The 22,965-nt window shown below is 46.9% G+C and overlaps 1 protein-coding gene across 8 annotated transcripts in view; it reads right to left on the reverse strand.

Annotated features, from left to right (window-relative positions):
- Positions 1-440: 440 nt before the first annotated feature.
- Positions 441-22,965, reverse strand: part of PXYLP1 (2-phosphoxylose phosphatase 1) — a 74,010-nt gene continuing 51,485 nt past the window's right edge. For all 8 annotated transcript variants that reach the window (XM_037022969.2, XM_037022968.2, XM_037022970.2 and 5 more), the window contains 4 exons: positions 17,672-17,830; positions 16,610-16,736; positions 8,080-8,219; positions 441-2,856 (listed from right to left, as the gene is read on the reverse strand). In XM_037022969.2, the coding sequence (XP_036878864.1) occupies positions 1,919-2,856; positions 8,080-8,219; positions 16,610-16,736; positions 17,672-17,830 (1,364 nt within the window). In that variant the 3' untranslated portion in view covers positions 441-1,918. The remainder of the gene's footprint in view (positions 2,857-8,079; positions 8,220-16,609; positions 16,737-17,671; positions 17,831-22,965) is intronic.

Consider the following 22,965-nt stretch of genomic DNA (forward strand, 5'->3'; position numbering starts at 1 on the left):
TTGGCTCTTATCCAAAGCATGTACCTTTACCAACAGATATTGCAAATTCACTTTTAAAACGTCTTCTGATTCACTTTTATTTTTAAATCTTCAAGCTGTGTTGAGTAGTTCTAATTCAGATATATTGTGAGATAGAAGACTGATTTGGCTTTAAATACTCAAGAGATAACACACAATTTTCAGCAATAAAAGAAGCAGTTAAATTTTAACTCAGTCCAAGGCCACCAGCTGTGACAGATCCTCCAGGCTCACCAGCCAGATGCTGCAGACAAGGAAGGAAGCTGCAGCCTGGCCCAGCACAGGACTGCTGTCCTTTTCCGTCGTCCCTCTGGGTGCGGTGCAGCCAGACACTGGCCACACTGGGCCAGGTGGTTTGGCCTGCCTTCCCCACATGTGCTAGAGGTACCTAATTTAAAATGCTTTTATTTATACACACACACACACACACACACACACACACACACACACACACACAAGATAAAATTCAAAAATATTAGCACTCACTTCAAAAGAAGCCAAGTGACTTGTGGGTTACAAAGTATTAGTTTTAGTATGGATATTCTTCAAAAATTTATTAATAGAAACAGACGTATTCAAATGTAACACGCAAGAGAAACAAAAAGTTTGGAATGCAAATGATGCTGAACTTCACATTTCTCTGCACAGAACTAGCACCATTTTAATTCAAAATCACAGATTTAATTAGAATTGCTTCTAATATATAAAATACCTTATAAAGATTATTTAACTATCTAGTAACAAAGTCATTCCAAAAACTTATTTAAAAACCAATCACTATTTGCCACTTGAAACTGATGAAAGTGATTTAAAAATTGATCCAATTCTGCGGCCTGTCAAAGGGAACAGGTCATAATTAGTTTTATCAGAAGAAAGTGCCTGCATTCAGCTTCTGGCTCCCTTTGAACCACCAAGCAGGTATAGTAAATTGAGTATTACATAGGAATAAGAGCCCATCTAAAACTGGTTCTAGAAAATATTTTCCTAGACTATAAAAATACTAAATGGAATACAAAAATCAACCTATACAGCAAATAGACTACAGCATCTTATACCACAATCGTCATGGACATAAAGTATTATACTAAGTTTTCTATGATTCATTCTGATTCAATTTCCCCTCAAGTTTTGTTATGTCAGATACAGACCAAATTCTGTGTTTCTAGAAGTTACTGGAGGCACCAGTGAATAATTCTTAGCATCCAACCGGTTTTCAAAGTGCTGAAAGTGCAATTGTAAAAGAGAGCCTGTTTTTTTAGATCCGGGGTCAGCAAACTATAGCCCACGGGCCAAACTGGCCTACCACCTGTTTTGAACAGCTGTGAACACAGCAACACTCATTCATTAATGTAGTATCTGTGGTTGCTTTCAAGTTACAAGAACAGAGTCTAAGATTGTGACAGAAAATGTATGTGGCCTTTTGGCCCACAAAGTCTAAATATTTACTATCTGGCCCTTTACCAAAAAAGTTTACCAACCCCTCTTTTTGATAAATCACTTTGGGAAATTTTTCACTAAATAAGGACAAGGTAAAGCTCCCAGATTAAGAAAATTTTGTCTGAGGTTTGCTGGTTCCATCGTACAGTACCATGGAGGATCAAAAGAATATATATCTCGATTGGCAACTTTGGGTATAGAAATACTCTGGCATTGTAAGCAAAGTCTGGCTATGATAAAGTACCTTCTTGTCTGTGCACGGGCCATCATGTACTAAGTAACTCATGTACCCAACTACAGCAACATACTTACTCAACCCAAACCATCTATATGGCTCCAAACACAATTTCTAGCCTTTAAAAATCAATAATCTTGTACCCTTAGCAATGGAGAGAACTAGAAGTGGACCTTCCCATCCATCTGTATTGGCATCGATTTTTTAAAGTACTACACCATGTACCTTTTAGAATCCTTCCTTGTGACATGCTTCGTAATAATTAGTACTACTACTACCCAGGGCCACAAACATGTCCCTTTTGATGAAGCGGACTAAATTTTCGAGAGGACACATGGGCTTGGGAGAATGCCTGTGGTGGTCCTGGCAGAACGAGGTGTGGAATGTGACATCGGCACCGTTGTAAAGAATCCGGACAGAATGCTCACTGGGCTTTTCTCTGTCTTGCCAGAGCTCAAAGATCAACCGGGCTGCAAACCTTGGGAATCTGGCTTCTGTAAGGCCCAAGGCACTGAGAACTGGTGACAAAGTGACATCGTGAGCTGAGTAGAGGGCAAAGACCTCTTCTTTCCTGCCCTCTGCAGCACGCTGCATCCGGCCGATGGTTTGGTTCAGGAGGGGGTGGGCGCCCAGGAGCGCATACCCCTGATAGAGTTTCTTCTCCCGCCTCTCTCTCTCATCCTCTATCTGATGTGTCTTGATCACTTTGAAGTGCTCCATGTCAATGCAGCCATTCCTGGTACAAGGGAAGCTGACATTGTGGCAGAAGTGGCAGAGCATGGAGTCGATGGGGTTGGCAGCTCGGAGCTGCTTGGTGGGCACATCCACGATCTTGGCCATCTCCCCGTAGGTCCTCTCCAGCTGGCTGTTTTTCAAACGCAAGAGGTATTGCCGACGCTGCTCTTTTTCCAGGTACTGGTTTCTCACTGGACAAAAGCAGTTCCCAGAGCAGAACAGAGCACTTGGCTGGTGCCTGAAATAAATCTTCTTCCAGTCAAAATCGGGGAGGAAGCCATAAAGCAAGGACAGCCCACTTTGCAGCGTCCGGCTTTTCCCAGTGGTCTCCAAGTAAAGCTGGTCTGCGGACCAGTCATTCGGCAGGAGTTTGTGTTTCTTTAGATAAATGTCCCTCAGCAGCTGACCGTTCTGCAGATGCTGCACGACTCCTAAAACAGAGTGACACAAACTTCCCTTACTACCAGCTTATTTAACAGAAAGAACAGCAAAGTCAAGTTGAGTCAGTGTCTGTGATATAGAGTCATAAGGACACATTTGGTCATTCATATGACCAAATATATATATTTCTCAGGTATATTTGGACTTCATCCATAGTTACTGAAAACATTGCTGTCTTAAAGGTGACATGGTGTTTTGTCATGTTAATGAGAGACGTTTGGATCCCCACCCAAGGGCAGGGGCTGGGAGCTGAACCAGCCAATGGCCAATAATTTAGTCAATGAATACTACGCAATGAAGCCATTACAAAAACCCCTGAGAAGAGCTTATCACTCTGCTCTCGGGGATCCTGCTCCTCCCCAGAGGGAGAGCCTCTATGTGTGGGGAACCAGAACACTTCCACATGCCACTGAGCCAGGCCCCAGGCTCCACAAGGATAGAAGCTCCTTTATTTGGGACTTTGCCCTGTGAATCTCTTCATCTGGCTGTTTACTTGTATCCTTTTCAGTATCCTTTATTAAACTGGTAAATGTTGTTTTCCTGAGTTTTGTGAGGCACTCTAGCAAATTAATTGAACCTAATGGGGAGGTTGTGGGAACCTCCAATCTGTAGCCAGTAGGTCAGAAGAAGCACAGGTTGGCTGCCTGGAGCTTGCAACTGGAGCCTTGAGTAGGGGGTGGGGGGCAGCCTTGTAGAATGGAGCCCTTAACCTGGGGAATCTGTTGCGTCTCCAGACAGATAGCATCAGGATTGAGTTCTCCAACACCCTGCTGGTGCTTGAGAATTGCTTTGTGTTATGTGTGGGAAGACCCCCTCCCACATACTTACACATTGAAATTGGGTCCAGGAACCTGCATGGAGTTATACTACTATTACTGCTGTGTATAATATTGTTATTTATATATGTAGGAGGGCAAGACTGCACCATCACAGTGTCCAACTTTGGAATGCTTTTAGGTCAAGGTAAGATAATATAATCGAGTCCGTTCTCCACTGTGTGGAAGCCACAAGAATGAGTTCATGTCAACTTGTGAAGGGAGCCCCTCAAATTACCCATGAAGGGATAAGCAGAGTGCAGCCCTGTCCTCTGGACCCATGACCTCTCTCGGGAACACAAGGACCATTTGCCTCTATCCCTCCCTCTTGACCAGCCCCTTCCCTGGGTGAGGTGTGGTGACTGGTGGCCTCAGGGTAGGAACCTCCCTGCTGGTGGATGTCTAGGCTGTAATTGGTATGGGTCTAAGGAGAGCTTCCCTCTCCTGCTCAGGGCACAGCCCTCCTCAGTGTACAGGGAGACCTCACAGAAATCAGTCCGGGAAAGAGAGAAGTTGCTTGCTGGTACTTAGACCCCTCAGTGCTGGAAGTTCCCTCCTGCGTCCCCTCCTCCCTACTCTCCCAGACAAAGGCTTTCTGCTATCCTTCCAGGTAAGTTCTGTCTACTCCTTCTGGGGCTTTGCTGGCTCATCAACAAGGATACACTCTTTGTATGGATATGGAGTGATCTCCCAGATACCCAGATAATATATTTTAAAAAAAGGAAAGGACAGAACAGTATTTTCATTATGCTTCTTTTAAACAAAAATGAGAGAAAAACAAGGATGTATATTTGCATAAGGCCTGTGTTTTGCATAAAGACATTTTGTAAGGAACTATTGATGGTTAACTGAGGGTGACAGGGACACAGAAATGGGTGGATGGATCATGGTAGGAGCAAGAATTTTAAGTGTACCTTTTAGTTGTTTTCATTTTGAACTACCACAGTCAGGAATAAATTATCTTGAAAAAAAGTGAAAAAGTCTATCTTCAAGCAGGAAAAGGCAATTGAAGATAAGAGCGAGTTCACCCTCCAGCCAACAGGATGTAAGGGGATGGAATTTCACTAATAGATAGGAATTCTCTGAGAATGTAAACTACATGCAGGCCCTATGACCAGTACTGTCATTTATGCAGATGCCCAAACAGTTTGAAAAGCTGGGACAACTTAAGGCCAAAATGTGTGAGACAGACACACCTGTGTTGGCCCAGGAAGGGGAATGGGTCCTGCTCTGAATGAAGAATACTGAGGGCAGGTATCATCTGGGCCCAAACAGGGTCTTAGCATTTCCAAAGTGATTTGCAAAAAGAGGCAAACAGCGAATGACAAACATTAAGAATCTATGTCCGGCCCCAATTTACCTCTGGATCTACCTACCTTACATCCTTAGGCTACATATATTAAAGTTGTAGTGCTTACTGTGAGCCAGACCTTTCTCCTTCAATCCTCCCAAAACCCACAAAAGAAGGCATGTTATTATTACCCCCATTTTCCTTATTTTACAGATGAGGAAACTGAGGCTTTGAGCTAGTCACAGCTATGAAGTGGCACAGGCAGAATTTAAGCTCCCATCTGGCCCCAATTTGTGCTCTTTCCCCCTGCTCACAGCACCTTCTCCCTACACATTCAAGCAGAAATACAGTTCTAGCCAATGAGAGTTTCTCACTCTCCAAACACAGCCTGCATCTTTGTGACTTTTGCTCATGCCCTTCCCCTTTCTCTATCCAGAGGAATCCTCATCCAAGCCCTGGCTTCAGTACTACCTCCTCTGTAGTCATCTTTCTTTCTCCCCCTGGTTGAATGAATTATTCCTTTCTGCCCCCACATGCTGGACCTCTAGGACATTAGCTGCATTCACTGAGCATAGCTCATGCTAGCACTGTGCACAAGCTACCTACTGTAAATCGCTGCCGGCCCTGTTGGGAAGGTATCACTAGCCCTGTTTTATAGGTCTGTCTGCTCCAAGGCCTGTGTTTGTCCTGTAAGACCGAGCAGCTTGCAGCAGTACAGTTAGCTGTCTCTGTGCACAGTGACCCACTGCAGCTCCAGGCTCTTTCAGGACAGGCAGGGGAGCACCTTGCTCATTCCGCTGTCTCCTCCTCTACACTCAGCAGCTGCCAAAGCATCTTGAACAGAATAGGCACTAATGACCCATCTTATATAGTTACTGTGGGATGCCAAAAGTGTGCCAGTTATAAATGACTGTTATAACAGTTATGCATTTTTAATGAAATTTAAAATAGAAGATAAAAGTGATCATTAAAAGAGAATAGGGAACAGGAGCAAACCACTGCAAAAATGATTTCTAGAGTAATATTAATTTAGAAAATGATAATAGAGCAATTGAGAAGAAACCTCAGAATAAATGATAATCTCTAAGTGTGTGAGGGTCCCTCCCCCCACCACTTCTCAGGGAACAGCCCCTGGATCCAGAGGCTAGAGGCTGGGTGCCCCCTGCTCAATGCCCGGTCACCCCGACCTCCTGGCCAGCTGACCCTCAAGACTGACCCGTAAGATTCTCTCTCTCATGTATCTGGACATGCAAGTTCACCTCTGGGTGTGGCTGGGACTGTCAGTCTATAGAGGCTGGTCATATTCTTGCCCTTAAGAGTCTGTGAGTCACCCTGAATCCTTATCATTCAGCCGGACAGTCTGACCTGTGGTTCTCAGCAAGCATGGTTCTGCCCTCAGGGACAGTTTGGGGGTTGGGTTGTCACAATAATATGGGGAGGAATGTCTCAGACAACTCATGGGTGCAGCCCTGGGGGCTAGATAGTCTCCATAAGGGACTGTTTTCTGTCCCACATAACTTTTGAATGAACCACAAGACCTTCCCACATGTGAAAAGCCTGTGTAAATACTTCAGCCTAGAACCTTTTTTTTGCATGTATCATAAACACAAAACCATTTTTGCATCACTTTAACATCCACTGAATTTTCCAAAAATGCAATATAAATTGGGGGATATCTGTGTTTTGATCAGAACTTGTCAAAAAACTATGTCCCAACATGTAGTATCAGAGTTACCAACACAACATCCTTCAGGCAGTCTGCCCTTGTACCTGTCAAAGCCACCCACTACATCTGAGTGTAGGCCATCGATCACTTTATTCCCTTTGCTAGTACTTAGTGCAGGCGGGCTCAAGCATTCATACTGAGACACACAGAATTATATAATAAATGAGTTTCCTTTTGTTTCTCCTTTATATTACAGTTAGGGTGCCTGATATAACTGTATCTGAAAATTTGTATATAGAAAGGTTATACTTTTATTTCACTTTGGGACAGTTAAAGGAGCATCACAAAATACCTGTTGATAAAAGGGGGTGCTGGATCTGGTAGGATAAGAACTGTTTTAAACTAATGTGGAGTGTGTGCATGTAAACTAATTAGCAAAAGCTTTTGACTAAACTTCTTGCAGGTTAGAGCTTGCCTCGCTCTGTCCCTCAATATCATTCTCCCCAATAATAATGGCTTTCAAAACATGGCAAAACCCAACAGGGCCAATGATAAGACAGAGACCTTCCTTCCATCAAAGCTGAGGTTCTAAATGCTGATGGAACAAGAAAACTGAACACAGCCATTCGGTCCTCCTGATTCTTCCAAAAAAGCCAATGACCAAACCAAGGTCCTTTGAGGCCCCAGACTGAAGAAATAGGGAATCAGAACCTCTTAGGAGGACCACCAGTTCCTTCTCTTCCCAACAAAGGTGAGCCCACAGTCAACAACAACCTCCCCTGACGTGAAATGGCTACACAATGGCATGGATAGGGCTGCAGAGGGAAGGATGCGCTTCCGTGAGGAACAAACTCCATGCTCAGTGGGGACCTGCCGAAAGTGTTTTTCCCTAAGATCTTTCACATTAAAACCTATCAGGTATTTCATCTGTGGTATCTAAGAACACAGTATTGGTTACATAAACTGTGGCCCATCTATAGTGGAATAATATGTAGCAATTAGAAATAATGTTGATGAGTATTTAATGATAAAGATTATCACAATGTATTGTTCAGTGAAGAAGTGGGTTACAAAATAGCATGTTTAGTAAGATACCATTGCATGTGTGTGGGTGTGCAAATGAACACACAGGAAGGAAGAGTACGAATTTCTTTGGTGGGATTATGGGTGTTTTAAATTTTTTAAATTTTCTTCATTTTGCCTAACCATCCTTCCTAATTTCTCTTCCATGAACATACATTGCTTGTGTAAATAAAAAAAGAAGGTTATTTTTGATTTTTAGAAATCAGATGCTAGGTACCCTGGAGGACTCAGCTGCTTGAGGTACCAGTCCTTCCTTCCCCAGGAGCCCGCAGCACCTCACCCAGGAGTACTCATTCCAAATGTCCACCGAAGAGGGAGGGGGTGCGAGACCAGGGGAGCGAACAGCTGCCACACATACCTGTCTGTGTGAGCTCTCCCATCTCGCACAGTGGGTGATTGGGGTAAAGAGGCAGAGAGTGTAAAGGGCTTTCAAAAGAGGCTCCAGGTCCTTTTGACATGTGACTAACGAAAGCTTCCAGTTTAGGGTGATATGGTTTCCTGAAGAGACAACACAGAGAATTAGCAGTCCGAGTGCCCCAAAACAGTCCCGTGGCTTCAACTTCTGCAAGTAAAACCTCTGCCCTTTCTCACCCCCAACAGCAGGTCCTGGCTCAATCCCTTTAGAATGCCAGTTTCATGATTCCTCAACCACTGACTCCTGCACATGCAATCCCAGTCTGCAGGCCAGCCTGAGCCCCTGGAATCTGCTGCAGTGCTCATTCTTGGGAGCCAGCTTTGCCTTCCACCACTTAGTTCGGCACCCTTCCGGTGTCCCTGTTCAGGAGGCCACAATGGCAGTTGCGGCCAGGCTGTGAGTGCTCCTCGATTCCTCCCTCCTCTGCCCCTACCCATGCCACCTGTGTCCCAATCCTGCAGGCGCCGGTGCTTGGGGGTTCTTCACTCCTGTCCTGCATTTCTGCAGCCACCGCCCGGGTTCTGGCTCAGGCACCTTTGGTCTGGAGGGCATGGCCCTGTTTTGGCCTGCCAGCAGTCTCATCTTGCCCCTGTAACCTTGCCTAAAAGGCAGCCCCAACTTGTTCCTGCTCCTCCACACTACCACCACCTTCCTGAAGGAGCTCTGCATGCCATCGCTCTATTCGGGCCCCACCTCACTGTGGCTTGGGGCTCCGGCCTGCTGGGCTCTGGTCACATGCAGCCCCTTCCTCCTGGCAAACCTTCACCAACCTTCACCTGGGCAATCCTTAATCCTTAACTGACCTCTGGAAAATCTCCTTTGAAGAATATTAAGATAACCAAGATCTCTATAGCTCTTTACCGTTCACTATGCATGTTGCACATACAGTATCTCCTTTCATGTGGGGTGATAATGAATAGCTAAAAACAGCTTATTTATGAGAACTGACATATTTCTGCCATGAAATACATGTGGTAAATCAAGATTTATCTTTCTAGTCACTAATATACATTTCCTGCATAATGAAATAACCTATGAATATATACACATTTTCTCTGAATAATGAGATGACCTATGAATATATACACCTTTTCTTTGAATCATGAAATGGCCTATGAATGCATATACACTTTCTAGCTGAACAGAAATGGACAGATAGATTACTTCCCCACTAAACTAAATCAGTATGGATAGAAGCTAAGATAAATTATTCTAAATGGCAGACCCCTGCTGTCTGAAAGCCCAATTAACTTTGGCAATGCTTTTAAAATGGCTGCTAAAATGGGCTTATTATCTTTCAAAAACATAAAGCTAGAAAAAAAAGTCCATCTTTTAAAAAATATTTTTTAAAATTGGAGAATATTAATCCTGACATACAGTATAGTCTAAAAAATCACTAGGGTTTGCTGCAGAGCATTAGGTCTTTCCATAAAAACAGAGGGCATGTTATTTTTCCTGAGGCTAAAGCACATAAATATTTGTAAACTGGGAAATAAAATTTCCAGATCGATAATAAGATTGCCAATGTGAATCCACATAAACAAAGGCTATCCATCACCAGGACTCACATGTTCCACACCAGGCCATAATTTCAGGCTGGTAATTTTTGAGGATCTGAGAAAGCTTAGCTGCCAATTTTAGAAATGAAATTTTGACTACTGAAAGGGTTGCTGAGATATCCCAGATTTTCAGGGTACCTAACTGCTTGATGATACATTAACATGTAACTGTACTACTGAAAACTTGTTTTTGGCATGGAAAGATGAAGATTCATGGAAAAACCCTTCACTTACAGAACAGATAGCAAATGGCTGGATCTTTTTAATAGAAAGAGACCAGGTAACCTAAGTCCACGGGCCTGTCCTGGATCTGAACGACTAGGTCCTTCTTGCTTTGTCCCCTACTCATCCCTGGAGCCAAGAGGGGGCCTAGTACATGCCAGATACTCCAAAAACATGTGAATGAATTCACCTGGGAGGTGCCCCATTCTCTGGTGCTTCATAAAAGTCCAAGCCTTCCATAATCTGTAGCAATGAATAGGACAAGTTCCTAGTGTTTATCAAAATATTCAGATTTTGATGGAGATACTAAAAATAAAGGCTATTGTGAGTGAGACTGCTAAATGTGACAGATTCTCTTTGACCAAACATTAGTTAGGCTTTTCTGAACCTTCTTGCCAACTAGGGCGCCATGTTTGGACTTAAATGTCCTTTGGATTTATGTCCATCTGTGCATCGCCCAGTTTTAACAAAAATCATGCTAAGTTGGTTTAGTCAGAATCTTCCACTGTTGATATCTGATCATGCTCAATAACTGATCAAATTCCATCCCCCAGACGGTATCTGAGGGTCCTGGCCTGCTTTCAGCAAGAATCTTGTCATATTGGTTTAGTTAGAATCCCTGCATCAAAGGGACCTGCAATGTCCCCTTTCAGTAATTTTCCCTCACTTAAGCGCACCCTGCTCCTTGGCTATAACTCTTGGCCTTGCTGTGTGGGAACTGAGCCCAGTTCTATACTGAGGCCTCTTCCCTTGCTGCATTAGTTCCTGAATAAAATCTGTTTTTACTGCTTTAATTACTGTCTAGCTCTGGTTTTTCTTTAACAGTTCTACACTAAAATCTATTCTCCTCTTCTTGGGAACTTGATTAGATGCCATTTCCAAGGTCCAAGTGGTTAGGTAACTGAGTATTTGCCAGTAGAATGGAGGAACGCTGCTCCTGGTTTAGGCTTTCAGATCACGGGTGTGCCCCTTTGTACTTCTTCCCTCTGGTCACAGTTCAGGCGTGGCAGCAACCCAGTGGGAGCGACACCTGGAAACCACCTGGGGCCCAAGTCCTGTGGCCTGGAGCCTCCCCCTCAGGCTGTCACAAAGGAAGAAACTTCTCTGTCACTAAGGCAACGGTTCCTGGGTGATCTTTGTTACCACAGCCGAGTCTTACCCTGACTAATAGAAACGATTCTGTCTGTGATGATGAATTTTCCTTCAAAGAAAAACTCATGTTACTGTAACCTCATTGGAAATCTGCTTTCACACTGAAAATTGAAAGAATTCCAGGTGCTACTATCTTAAGCCTTCAAACCATTCACTTCAGAGTACTTATTTACATTTTATACACATTATTCACACCTATTTATGCTCCAAGGCTCAAGACAGAACCCAAAGGCCAATCTACACACCCATGAGAAAATGTATTGTTTTCCTATGATCTGAGCAATTACTGAGTTCTGCACAAAACATTAAGACAAACAGAGAAGAGGTATAAGACCAGTGACACCGTTGTCAGAAAATACAATTTTAAAAAGTTTACATGGCTGAAAAGTGGAATGAGTTCATACCACAGATTTTTATAATTTATGCTAATTAAAGAATTTGCTATTTTATATCATTAATAAAACAAAATGCTAAAAAGATTAAGTATACTTTCCTCAATCTTCAGCTTTCTGAATCTTTGTGTTTCATCTGCCAGGATTAACCGCCCCTCCCCCTTCCAGAAGCTCCTTTCTCAGCTCATCACACCACTCTACTGCCTTCTTCTTGTTTGCACTTCACCGTCTCCGCCTACGATCCTCTTGTTCTGGGTGCTGTCATTGCAGGTTCCTGTTTCCCCGGGACTCTGGTTCTGACCCTTCCCTCACTACACAGGCTCTGTTTCTGAGACCGATGAAGCTACCGCTTGAGGTGCCATCTGCACACTGACCTCTCAAATCAATCTCTATCTCCCAGCAAGACAATTCTTCTGAGATCCAACTACTTGCCTATATTATCTTCTAGAAATTATCACCTGGGTGTCTGATGATAGCTCAAACTTAGCGCTGAGACCTGTCCCCATAACTCCCCTCCACACCTTCCTGCCATGCTCTCTGTACTGGGGAGGGGCACCACCACCAGCCAGAGACTCCCAGTTGGGAACTTAGGCCTTACCCCCACCAACTCCCACCAATCTGCCACCAAGTCCCATCAACCCCACCTCGTAACCTTCTCTCAGATCCACCCCCTTTCCATCTCTGCTGACACTCTCTGAGTTCCAACATTTATTCATTCAACCAGTATAACTGTGCTCTTCCCATGTGCCAGGCACTGTCCTAGGGACTTGGAATATAGAAGCACTGAACAAAACAAATTAAAATTCCTGTCCTCGAGGATCTTACATTCTGTGTGGGGAAAAAGACAACATACAATGAGCACTATAAATGTGTGTGTGTGTGTGTGTGTGTGTGTGTGTAGTAACAGATGCTATGAAATGCTAATGCATTTATCAAAAAGAAGAGCCTGGTAAGGGGTACCTGGGAGATGAGTGGATAAGTGCACTCCAATTTTTTACTGGAGTGTTCTGAATAGTCTTACTGCAAAGGTGGCTTTGGAGCAAAGACCTGAAGGAGCTGAGAGAACTGGCCTTAAAGCTACCTGGGGAACAGCCACCTGGGGGGAGGCCCGGTAGGTGCAAACGCCCCAAGGTGGCACCATGCTGTGTGTGGGAGGTGAGCTAGGAGTGGTGTGGCTGACACAGAACAGTGAGGGTGAGGAGGGCCTCAGTGGGGCCACACAGGTAAGGGCGGGGGACCAGCTCAGGAGCCCTTGCAGGCCTTTTCAAGGACATGGGCTCTGACTGTGTGAAGTGCTATCCCCATAATATAAACACGCCACCAGCCTCCCATCTTGGTGGCCTTCCCTAATCTACCATCCACCCTCCCATCCCTGCCCCAAGCTGAGTCAGGCTGCCCTTCTTGTGGCTCATGCTCCCAAATATGGTAAAATTATTTCCACTTCTACTTCTTCCACTTATTCTGAAATGCTGCCACTGCCATTGGTCATTCTGGCTACCATTCACTGAGGGCTTACCGCAGGCCAGGCGCCAGATCTGTCTCCAGAGGTGAGTGAGTCCCCTGAGGGCAGGAACAGCCTTTCTTCTGTGAATCCTTGGAAGCCTATTTCCCCTTCCCCAGCTCCTCCAGGCCAGCCAAATACTGGTCTAAGAGCTACTCCTAAATACCCAGCACTTCCAGCCCCAGGCCCTTTGCACCTGCTGTTCCCTCCATCTGGAACACTCTTCCCCAGATTTTCACAGGGCTGCTCCTTCATTTAGGAACCTGCTCACATACTGCTTCTTAGTACATGAGCAAGGCACATGTGAAATACCTGGCACAGGATAGGCATTAAAAAAAATCTATTAAATAAATACTGACTGAAGTGAATATACTTTTCCTTTTTGGATATAGTACAGAGTATCTAATTTGAATTCATGAATATAAAAAAGACATTTACTAAGCACAGTATTATCAACAGCTAAAAACCTTACTGCTGGGTAGTCCTATGAGGGTTCAAATAGCACATTTGTCATGAGGCACGTGGCATTCACAAAGAGGCAGCTTCCATTACAAAGACCTTGAAAGCCCCAGAACATGTCACTGTAAAGGGAGGCACTGGAGCAACTGATCTGTACCGACTTCCAGCTCCTCCTTCTTCAGCTTTCTGCACTCTGCCTGCTGGCCCAGGTATCCTCTCACTGGGCTGGAGAAATGGACACATTCCCAAGACTCACTGTGCTTTGGGAGGCCATAACAATTAATAGTTTATGAAGCTGAACTAGCCCCTGGGAAGGCAGTAGGCACAGCTGGGGACCTGGCTCCCACAGTCCCAGGGGATTCAGAGGCCCAGAGTGGGCCCACTTTGCTGGGGGTCCTGCTCACTTATACTCTTAAGTGTGTGTTTATAATGACATGCCAACTTTTGTTTTTGAAGATAGAATTAATTAAACATGCATACACCACCCTCTTTCCACAGAGGACTTCAAGTTACAAAACTCCTAAAGATACAGAATGTTCAATAGAATCAGGCTAAAAGATGAAGGCCAGGGAAAATGAGGGCAGAGGCTGCCAGGGCAGCAGGTCCCCAGAAACTGTGCCTCTCAAATGGGAGCTCCAGAAATGGCCCATCAAGGGACCTGCCATTGCTGTGACGGAAGGAGGGGCCCTGGAACCTAGCCTAGCCTTGTTACCACGACCTCAGAGAGGAAAAGAGGCTGGGCCTCTGAAGGCCTGCAGCCTACGTGGTAGATGAAATATCACCCTTATCACCTCTCGGCATGAACCCGGCTCAGTGCTGTACACCACGACCTTAGTTGGCCTGCACGAGGATGTCAGAAGGGAGACACTGCTGCCCCCACACTCCAGAACAGAGTACTGAGGCTCAGGAGGTGCAGGGACTTGCTCTGCATCAAAAGGTTACAAAGACCTCCGAGGATTCCATAGCCAAGGCTTTAATCTGTTATGAGGCAGCTGACAGGCAGTTATGACTTGAGCTGCTCACTGAGATCCTAGATTCATTCTGCAAAAAACCCAGTCCACCAACTGTCACACGACAGGCTTGGGCTGGACACGGGTGATACCAGGTAGGAGGAAGACCAACTGTGCACGCAGCACCCCCACTGCAGGGCGGGCAGAGACAACCATGCTGGGCAAACAGGCTGCAAAGCAGCAGGGGGTACAGTGGAAGCCCTGCAGGCTGCCACGTAGCCCTGCCCAATGCCTCCCCCTTCTGGGAAGCCACGGTGGCGCCCAGAGGCCTCGAGGTACCCAGGGGCCCTCCAGCAGCAGCTGAGCGTGATGGGGCAGACCCCTGGTCTGAGCCAAGCCACTCAACTTCTCACGTCTGGGAATTGGAAGCCCAGTGAGACAAAGGGGTGCAGAAGCTGTGAGTTGCCAGGGTTGAAGCACGGTATTATCCACAAAGTCCTTGAGGCTGCCCTGGGTCTGGCCAGCTAAGAGGCCTTAGTGGCCATCCGTCCCAGGCTGCTCAAGGGCACATATTCAGCCAGTGTTCAATGGCAGGACTGAGCTAGTTGTTAACACACTGAAACCCCTGTGCCCAATGCAGCAAAGCCACTCCCCCAAGCTGCCCTGCCTGCACACCCCACCCCTCATCCCAACACTCCGGGTGCTCCAGCTCATCCCCCTGACCCAGAAGCTAAAGGGTTAATACCTAGCACAGCAAGTGCCCTCCATCCTCACCCTAGTCCTTGTCCTAAGGCCAGTTAAGGTCTGGCCACTTAGTATTTTGTTTGGAGACCCTTCCTGTACATCCCCCATCCCAGTTTGAGTGAGGCAGTAGCAGAGCCTGATACAATCAAAAGCCCCTGCTCACACCGGGAGAGGTTCCCTGGAGGAGGCAGCATTTCAAGGAAGACTCGAAGAAGCTGTAGGGGTGGACCAGGCAGGGACAGGGGGCGAGCAAGCCAAGTGGCAGATGCAAAGGCCTAGAGGGCTGTGGGGCCAGCAAGAAGTGGGTATTGCTGGGGCAGAGGGTCCTACGGGAAGGCTGGCACAGAAGGCCCGCGGCTGGAGGAAGGACGCCAGTGTCCGCATGGCCCTCGGACACGGGCTGGACTCAACCCATGGGACACAGGACACCCATCCATTCTTGCTGAACATGGGAGAGAAGACACAAATACCCAGGCTGTGAGCTTTCTGTCCTCTAGCAGGAAATTTTATGGCGACTTAGTCACACGAATTCCATATTTTACATAAAATGGAATATTCTTCCCCATAAGCTCAGATAGTGAGAAGGCTTGAGTTGCAAAGAGGTAGCCTGGAATTCCTGGGTTTGCACTGCAGTCCACTTGAAAGAACAGCCCTGGCTTCAGGGAGGCAATCCACGGTCCCAGCAGGCTGGCACCCAGAAACATTCCACTAAAATAACGTCTTCCCCACTGGGCACCTCTGTCTCCTCTGCTCATCCAGTAAACTCTCTACGATGTTATGTGTCCCCACACACACTGGCTGAGAACTGGCCCATCATTTCATTGGTCACTCTGCCTCTCACGTTAGGGCCACATCATTTCCACACACAGAATTTCCACTCTTTGTTTAATTACTTTTCATCTCCAGGGCTTTCCACCAAGAACATGCTGCCTACTGCTGTGAAACACATAAACACTGAAGCATCACCACACACTGACACGGCTTTGCAATTGGTGGCACATTCCCCCCCCCATCATCTCACTTAGTCCTCACCCCAACCCTGTCTGGTCAGGCAGCATCACCCCCATTTTAGAGATAGGAAATCAAGGCTCTGAGAGACTAGGGGACTCACCCACTGCCTCAACAGAGCAGCAGAACCAGGGACCAAAGACTTCTATCCCAGTGTTCGCTGTACCCTATCCCAGCTGTTTCTCAATTGGAACAATAGCAGGGTGGCAGAGTGGGCCTCAGACTGGCCTGGGCTCAAATCTCAGTTTATTTGAGGGCACTTTCACAGGTGCCCTCACCTCTCTGGGCCCCCATCTTCCTCTCAACTGTGAAATGAACATGCAAGATTGTTTTGTAGATCAGGTACTGGCAAACAGTAGTTGCTCAACAATTCAGGTCACTCCCCTCCCATCCCCACCCCGCTCCCCTGGTTAATCTCCAGACAGTATTTTGATTCAAACAGAGAACAGATTTGTGAAAATGACTTTCAGAAAAAGCGCAGTTTACCTGTTAGCCACCAGAGTGCAGTCAATTTCTGGTCGCTTCGTTTTGGGAATGACATACAGTGGGTACCTGTCCCCGTGTCGAATGAACACATGCACTGAGACCAGCTTAAAATGGTGCGGGGCGTGACCTGTGGGAGAGACACACCGTCGGTCATTGCTCAGGTCACTCAGGAAGTGTTCAGCTCCCTTCCCTTCTGAAGGGTCCAGGGACCAGGGAGGAAGGAAGCAGTGCTGGGTGGGGGCCTCGCAGGGCAGGGAAGAGGAGCATGAGAGGGCTGGGTCTGCCTCAGGCCCGCAGAAGGAATGGGGAGGCTCCAGGGTGTGGCTAGAGAGCTGGAGGCCAGTGGAACGTGGGCAAGACTATTTATGTGGCCTTGCTCACATCCACAGATAGGGGTGGCCCACAGAAATCTGGCAACACTGACTTCTACTTTAAAGTTCTCATGGAACAAGGCAGAGCAAAAATTGATAAATACTCAGCATCATTCTTTGATACACTTTCAGAAAAGCAAAACCCAATGTAGAAATAATATTTTCCCACATCTTTACTGCAAGACACCTCTTTTAGATGTCCCCGTTTTATAAGTCAAGAAAGTCCCCTTCTTGCTTAAGCTAGTTTGAATTGGGTTTTGTAACTTTCAGCCAAAAGAGTCCTGATTAATATATTTTAAATTATTTGCAGAGCATCCTGTGGGTGCCCTAAGCCCTGAGGGGGACCCCCCAGAAAAGGGGGTTGCTGAGGGTGATGCCCTGGAGCCCACCGCCGTCACACTGTAATCATTGTAATGGCAAACACCTGTGGAGAGGTCATGGTGAGCCATGTGCTGTTCAGAACAGCTGCTTAATCCTCCCAGCAGCCCTGTGAGTAGGAACTGCTAGCTACTCCCATTTTACAGATGAGGATGCTAAGCCTTGGGGACTCATTCGAGGGCACAGCATGGCGGCAACTGCAGGATTTGAGTCCAGGCTGTCTAGCGCTTCACCAGTGAGCTGTGCTGCTAGAAGAACTAGTCCCCTGAGGGGGTCCGTCTGGGTACCAGGTTGGGCAGCGCGGCAGGCCTACCTTCCATGCTGCGCTCAGCCACACTGGGGATGTTGCAGTACAAAAGAGCTTCATAAACAGGGTCCGTCACAGGGGGCTCCGTCACCGGGCCGGGCATGATTCTCTTTCGACTCTTGCTGCTCACACCGTCTTTAGCTGCCGAGCCCGGGGTCAGGTGGACTGCAAGGAAAGCAAGGCTGTTCACACCTGCAGTTGTGGGAGCCCTAGGCCAGCTGGGGGCCCAGAGTCTTCCCTTGGAGTACTTAGAGTGGGCTTTGTTATAGCAAGAGGTCACTTTCCCATTCAAGAACTGCTTCTTGAGCCCCCACTGTGCCCTGCCTCTTTCTCAATGCCATTACCCTCTCTCCTCACCATACTTGGCTATCCAACACCGGGTGGGTCACCCCAGAGCAAGGGGCTCACTCATGGTGGTAAAGGAAGAACTTAAACACTAACTTCATGCAACCTAACTACCTTGTGACTAATAGCCTTTGAATTCTAGTAAATACCAAGGAGGAAAACAATCACCTATGAGTATCCATGATGCTAGATGAAGTGCCTGATGTATCTCATCTGATACCATTGGCTTCCTACTTCGTGGCCCCTGGAGCCTGATCACAGGTATTACTCATTAATCCTTCCAGGATTACTTTAGGGAGAAGAGATCAAAGGACCCGGGGGAGGTTGAGGCAGCTGCTAGAGGTGGATGTGGTGGATGGATGCCCATCTCAAGCTCACTCTTCTGACTCCAGGGAAGATTTTTCCCCCACGCTCTGGACTCTTCAGGATGTCATGCATGGGCTCTGCAATCTGCTATGTCTGTCCATCTGGCACCCCCTTCCTGTTGGGGAACCCCCCCCTCCCGACAGGGTTCTGGCTGCACTGTTAATCAAAACATCTCTGCCTCCGGTTGGAGATGACACGACTGGAGTCAGTGAGGGCAGGGATGGGCAACGGGACTCCATGTCCTTGGGAGAAGTGCTCTACAGACACTTAAAGAGGGTCTCCTTTTCTTCTGTACGCTCATCTCTAAGAATGCTGATCTCTGAGATCTGCCCCAGCCAACTGTCCCTCCTTGGACAGCCTCCATCTGCAGTGGAAGAGAATATTAAGAAGCAGAGACAAGCTAGACCAACAAATGGACAGCCTTAATCAGAGGGAGAAAAAAAGGGCTGAGAACAACCATCCTTTGAGTCCCTGGGTCTAGATATGGCCAAAGCCACAACCTCTTTTAGATGTCCCTGTTTTATAAGTCAAGAAAGTCTCCTTCTTGCTTAAGCTAGTTTGAATTGGGTTTTGTTACTTTCAACCAAAAGAGTCCTGATTAATATATTTTAAATTATTTGCAAGCAGATGTAAGTCCATATTCTGGGTCAGTCTTCCCATGTACAGGGAAGCTCTGTAGCAGCACAGGTCTGCAACTCCCTGCACAGTAATAGTTGTATTTTTAGCTTCTACCAGCTGAGGAAATATACAGAGATAGGTGTGCCTGTGAACACTTAATTTCTAAGATTTATTCAGCACCATAGTATATACATACATACATTTGAACAGTAGCCAAAACAGTGCCAATCACCAGTCTAAACCCATTTAAAGTCCCTAATTTCTTCTACAAATTCTTCTCAATACATATTTAAAATTTCCTTTTGGCAAACAAATACAAACACAGGTAAAAGACAAGCAATCCACTAAGAGGAAAGCATCTGCAACATACATCACAGACAAATTATTAATATCCAGTGTGCATACAGCTCCTACAACTGAAAAAATTCTATAAAGGATATGATCAAGCTAATTACAGAAAAATAAACACTAATAATGAACATATGCAAAGATGTTTAACATCGTTCATACTTAAGTCATTACAAAATAAAACAACACCAGGATACGATTCCCCCATCTCATTAGACGAGAAGATCATGTCTGAGTACTAACATCAGTACTGGCAAGGGCCCGAAACTTAAACTTCCATGTGCCGCAGGTGAGAGTGGAAACTGGAACGATCTTTTGGAAGCAGTATTTGGCAGGAGCCAGCAGAATGTTACATATGCTTTATCCCTGATCCCAGTACTCTACACCTGGGAATCTGCCTAACAGCTCCCAGCCCAAAGACATACAGCTGAAGAGATTTGCTGTGGTGTTGTTTGTAGTAACAAAGATGGGCAACAGCCCTAAACATCCATCCTTAGCAGAGCAGAATGGTATATCCATACTGTGGAATATTCTGCCACAGTCAAAAAGAATGGAGAAGAATCAAAGATAAATGAAGTGAATAAACCAAGCCACTGGTTTTATCTCATTTGATCACCACTCCAGCCTCTGCTCTGTTCTCCTACAGCCTTGCAGCCCTGCCACCATGTCGCATCCAGACCACTGGGCGGAGCTCTTTATATAGAGTCAACAGCCATGTATTGCCCACAGGTGTGCAGTAAGCCAGTCAACCAGGGCCAGGTGAGAATCCTGGCCACAGGAACTCTCATTTTATCCACAGGCAGCATGCCACTGGAGAACTGCTATAGACTGAAGGTTAGTGTCCTCTCAAAATTCACATGTTGAAATCCCAACCTCTATTATGATGGTATTTGCATGAGGGGGCCTTTGGGAGGTGATTAGGTCAAATGAGATTGTGCCCTTATAAAAAGACCTCAGAGAGTCTGTCTGCCCCCTTCTCCTGGTGCTTCCTGAGGTTACAGAGAAAAGATGCCTTCTGGGAAGCAGGTCTCCACAAGACACCAAATGTGCCAGTGCTTGGATCTTGGACGTCTCAGCCTCCAGAACTGAGAGAAATAAGTTTTATTGTTTGTAAGTCACCCAGTTTATGATATTTTTGTTAAGCAGCCCAGTGAATTGAAAAGGAACCATGATAGTTGGGCCCAAATGACCCACCCATGACCCAAGGAAGCAGTGGTTTGAAAGCCACAGATAAAAACTAGGTGATAATTTGAGACCTACCATCCAGATAGAGTCTATCTGCTGCTTCCTCCAGCATATAGGCCTGTTGGCCTCACCCACTAGCTTTTGAGATTACCCTGCGTTTGCACCTTCCCGGGTCACCAGGATGCTGGGTCAATCCATGTGGGGCCCTTTGAGAGGTCCTCAGGATTCTAGATATTCAGGGCAAGTCCTGATGCGCAGAAGCCATAGGGTGAGCCGACTCCCCCAGACCCGTCTTCCTGCGTCCCCTCCCGCCTTGGTTCTCATTGTCCTGCACTGCTCAGAGCCGCCCCCACTCCCTCTGAAGCCTTGCAACTTCACCCTTACGCCTCCCTGTTCCCCAAATCTGGCCAACTCCATACTTGATCCCATGGGTCACCCCTCAGGGAGGCCCACCTCCAATCCCCAAGCTGCTTCCACCCTCCTTTATGAGCCCACCTGGTTCTTGCTGCCACCTTGGGTCGCACCACAGAACATTAAGCAGGGGTGTCCACAGTTTGTCAGCCTGCCACCCCAAATGTCTGGAGGACTGGGACTACATCTGTTGTGTATTTATATTCCCCCACCAACCAGCACAGGACAGGCCCTCTGTAAAAGCTCATTGAACTGAAGGCCTGCTCTGAGCCAGGCACTAGTTTGGATGAAATAACTCATGATTAGAGGAAAGGAGAGACAGGGCCCAGGGTCAGGGTCAGATGGCAACCATCTAGCACAGGCCCAGCTGGCCTTGGGCTTCAGACCACTGTAGTTATTTCCACAAATTCGGGATCCACAGGATTAGTGGGTAATGTTACAGCCAGGTGTGTGCAGCGAGCTCATTACCTGGGTGTTACTTTGATCTGCACAAAGACAGGCCAGTTCCTCCCGGGCACCAAGCCAATGCTCACAGTCTGTAGTTCATTAGCCCAATCAACCCTCTAGTCACTTAGCCCCGGGCAGAGGACAAAAATCTACCTGCATACCTGGCCTTCTTCTAGTCTTAATAACCTGCTGTAGGGCAAGCCCTTTACAGGTGCCTCAAAACTGACTTTGATAGAGCACTGCGGGGGCCCCATTGCCAGGTCAACCACCCCCTCTTCCTTCTGTGGAGTGGCTCCTCCCCACCATGGCCTGCTCCTCCTCCAGCCCTTGTCCCTGCCATGCTGATTGGGGATCAGGACCCAACTAGAAACAACTGTGCCAATGAGGGCCCTTTCCAAGAAAGGGAGGCTTCACCCCATGGAAGAAGTGGTTTTACAGGGAGCCAGGGAGCCTCCTGCTGTCCCAATGCCAGTCTCTAGGCTGCCTCCGGTGCCTGAGGTGTGTGATGTAATCGTTCACTCCTCTGACTGCACTGCATCCTGGCACATTCAAGTTAGGTGTTGGGTCCACGGATGTCCTGGTGACGGCAAGCATGATGAGGTCAGCGAGTTGGCTCAACTCTGTCTCTACCCCTTGGGGCTCAGCCGCCCCACAGGTCACACCACCGACTGCACCAGCAAAGAACCTCATGGGCCAACGTGTGGCCCCACCAACTGCTTTTCACCTTCATATGGTGAAAAGTTCCAGGGCCTGCCTCACCCTTGTAGTCTCAGCTGGTCACCTCCCTAGGGGTCTGTTGTCATCTCTTCCTTGGGTCTCCTCTTTCCCAGAGCCACTTAAGTCTGTTCTCAGTCACCCCTGTTGCTGTGGCTGTCCGTGCTTCTGAATGCAGGGAGGTGGCCTGGGGCTGAGGGCCACTGAGTCACAGAGACCTGAGTTCAAGTCCTGACACTATCACTTCCTAGCTGTGTGGCCTTGGGCAAGTATTCCTGCCCGACTGCGCCTCATTTCCTTCACCTGTAAAACGAAGATAATGCGTTCCATACTCCGGGGGGTGGTGAGGATGACAGAGACGCTCCCTGTGAAACACTGGGTGGTGTCTGAACTGTGGTATGGGATAGAGAAGTGCCATTCCACATCTGCCCCTTGATGATTGTTCTGATCACTTACAGGCTCTTTAAAGGTTTTCCTTCTCACTAGGGATCTGGATGGAATGCTGACCCTCTCTGCCCACACCTTTCACAATGAGCCAGTCTCCCTTTCCCATTGACCACCCCAGTTTTAGCAGCTTTTCTGACTCCTTCAATTACATTCAGCTCATCCAAGCTGCACCTTCTCATTCGCTAAAACACCCCTGGTCCTGTCACTGGACTTTGATTTCCTCCTCCCAAGAATCCGAAAGGCTGTCAGATTCTCTCCCCTTCGCTGGTCTGCTGAAGGATGGTTTGCTCTAACAGGCAAGTCCCACAATTCCCTTAGTGATCCTCAATCCACTCAGTTGTCTTAAAACGCCCATTCTGCCTCTACCCCGCACTGAGTATAAAAGTGCATGTGTGTAATTCTCAACTATAAACCAGAAC

Source organism: Manis javanica, chromosome 3 (genome assembly GCF_040802235.1).
Source record: "Manis javanica isolate MJ-LG chromosome 3, MJ_LKY, whole genome shotgun sequence".
Classification (NCBI taxonomy): Eukaryota; Metazoa; Chordata; class Mammalia; order Pholidota; family Manidae; genus Manis; species Manis javanica.